The 2,731-nt window shown below is 55.1% G+C and overlaps 1 protein-coding gene across 1 annotated transcript; it reads left to right on the top strand.

Moving 5' to 3' along the window:
- The first annotated feature begins 549 nt into the window (after positions 1-549).
- Positions 550-2,327, top strand: LOC103632946 (uncharacterized). The gene has a single exon (XM_020541020.3). The coding sequence runs from the start codon at positions 1,111-1,113 to the stop codon at positions 1,813-1,815; it is 705 nt and encodes a 234-aa protein (XP_020396609.1). The 5' UTR covers positions 550-1,110; the 3' UTR covers positions 1,816-2,327.
- Positions 2,328-2,731: the final 404 nt, after the last annotated feature.

Consider the following 2,731-nt stretch of genomic DNA (forward strand, 5'->3'; position numbering starts at 1 on the left):
TCCCAAAGTCGACTAGCCTACCCTGCAGCCGACCAAATTCGACGATCAAGGATGACGCTCTAGGCTTGTCTGTCGGTCTACAGTAACTCAGCGACGTTCTTGCCCCGACGGGTCCCTTCCGCGTAAGAGCTTTGACCGTTACTTTGCTTTAATTTGTTAAAAAAGTAGCCCTCATCACGCTAAACGCGATTCGTCAACCTTCAGTAGTTTGCTCATAAATCTCTCTGTTCTTCATCATGTAGTGAGTGTGATCTAATTCAGCGTCAATATTATGTTGCTGTTGCTGACGACGTCCTCTTTCAATTTCTTGTTCTGGGTGATGCACTGTTTTAACTGTTATAGGCAACTGTTACTAGGTATAAAGAAAATGTTGCAAGGCTAGATCCAGTACTTAAAAAAAGTTACTTAACGGGCCTTCATTCAGCTTCACCGACGAAATGCCTAACGGGCCTGCTCACAAACGTCTGCCTTTTCCACGTTTCCGCTCAGGCAGCTAACGGCTTGCTTGGTTGCTACCGTCATGACGCTGACCCGGGCGTCTGCTGCCGCGAGCCGTGACGATCGAATTGAATATTCAATATAAAGCCGCCACACATGCAAATATGCAATGCACTCGGCCACTCCCCGCGAATGCGTCAGGCGTGAGCCTGGACGCGAACGCTGGACCGGGTGGGTGGATAACGAAAGCTCCGTCGCTGTCACCACCACTCACACAGGCACTCACCACGTAACGAGACCGGTACCAAACCGCCAGCCGAACCTGCTGTCCTGCTGCTCCTGTCACAATCGTCCTAGCAACTACGGCAGGGCATGAGCAACACTACTGGTCAGCTTGAGACGGAGCAAAACCGAACTCCTCAAGATCTCGCTGTCGCCATCGACACTGACAGCGTGACGAAATGGCCTGCGTCATCGCTGATCACGCGAATGCGGAATGACATGTCCCTATAAAACCAGCAGCACCACTCGTGCTGTCGTGCAGTGCAGCACTTGCCCGGACCGGCGCGACCACCAAGAGTCCAACCGAGATCAACATCAACCTACTAGCAAAGCAGCCAGACTGACACCGACCGATCCACAGGAACAAGGCAGACACATCGCGAGGAAGAAATGGGCGCCGCGTGCGTCTCCTTCTCGCGCTCGCCGCAGGCGTCGCCGGCTGCAGAGCCGTCCCAGCGAGCGGCGGCGGCCACGGTCAAGGTTGTGAACCTGGACGGCTCCATGGCGCGCCTCGCGGTCGCAGGGACGGTCGTCACGGCGCGCGAGGCGCTGGCAGCGGGCGGCCGCCGCCACCGGACGCTGCCGCCGCCGCCGCTCTTCCTCTGCAGCGCCGACGAGCTGGGCTTCGACGCGCCCCCGCGCGCGCTGGCCGCGGACGAGGCGCTCCAGCCGGGGCAGCTCTACCTCGTGCTGCCCGACTCCGCGCTGCGCCGGCCGCTGACCGCCAAGGACATGGCCGCGCTCGCCGTTAAGGCCGCCACGGCGCTCGCGGCCGAGGCGGGTCTCGCCGCCGGCCTGTCGCCGGGGCGCGACAGCCGAGGCGGGACGCCGGCGGGCAAGAGGCCGCGGCGGCAGTCGGCAGCGCGAGTGGCTCCTCTTCTAGTCGCCGTGAGCAAGGAGAGCAGCCCGCCTCCGCCTGGCGATGGTGCTGCTCGGAAGAACGACGTGCACCGTGGGTACGCAGCGCGTCCTGCGGGTCAAGACGGTGGACGCGCAGCGGGGAAGACGAGGAAGGGAGCTAGCTACAGAGCCCGCGGTTCTCGCCATCGTGCCGTCGTGCAGAGGCTAAGCGCTATCTCGGAGGACGGCGAGTGATCCGTATATCGGGCTATCGGCTCAGCTGTCCTTATCCTCGCTGCTGCAGGGTCGGCGCGATAAACGATGAATCAAGTTTTGATCAAGGGCCGGATAACACGATGATTCGATGAATCGCTGCAGAATCAACTCCCGGTTTCTAAGCCGTGAGTGCGAATTCGGTAAAGGCCTACCTAGTCGAATCATATAGCTGGAACTAAAAGAGATTCCAATTGCTGATTAAACATGTTGAGTTTGTGATCCAAATTCTGAAGAAGGCGACCAAGTTGGCGAGCGAAGCGGAGGCCCGTCGCTTTAAAGCAAGGCTAGTTGCAAAAGGTTTTAGTCAGATTCCATGAATTGATTACTCTGATGTCTATTCTCCTGTTGTCAAGCATAGTTCAATTCGTACCTTTCTTAGTCTTGTTGCTGTACATGACTATGAGCTTGAACAGTTAGATGTGAAAACTGCTTTCTTACATGGTGATTTGGAGGAGGACATTTATATGGACCAGCCAGAGGGGTTCATTGTTCCTGGAAAAGAAGACTATGTGTGCAGGTTGAAGAAGTCCTTATATGGTCTGAAACAATCTCTCAGACAATGGTATAAGAGGTTTGATTCATTTTATGCTTTCTAAGGGCTTTCAGAGGTCTCAATATGATAGTTGTGTTTATCTAAAATTTGTTAATGGATCACCTACATATTTGCTGCTATATGTTGATGATATATTGATTGCTGCCAAGAGCATGAAGGAAATCACTGCTTTAAAGGTGTCCCGCGGCCCAGGGACGCCTGGGGGGTGGGGGGGGCGGAGCCCCCCCCGGTACGGATCGTTTTAGGGTTTCACCTCTATAAATATCTTTGTAAGCCGTAGGAGATATCTATCTCAATTGTAAATCTCCTGCGATCTGTAACCACCCGAAAATAGTGAGAAGT

Source organism: Zea mays, chromosome 7 (genome assembly GCF_902167145.1).
Source record: "Zea mays cultivar B73 chromosome 7, Zm-B73-REFERENCE-NAM-5.0, whole genome shotgun sequence".
Lineage (NCBI taxonomy): Eukaryota > Viridiplantae > Streptophyta > Magnoliopsida > Poales > Poaceae > Zea > Zea mays.

What these genes read in the sequence shown, in the direction of transcription:
- LOC103632946 (XM_020541020.3), top strand. Translation starts at nt 1,111, where the DNA reads ATGGGCGCCGCGTGCGTCTCCTTCTCGCGCTCGCCGCAGGCGTCGCCG.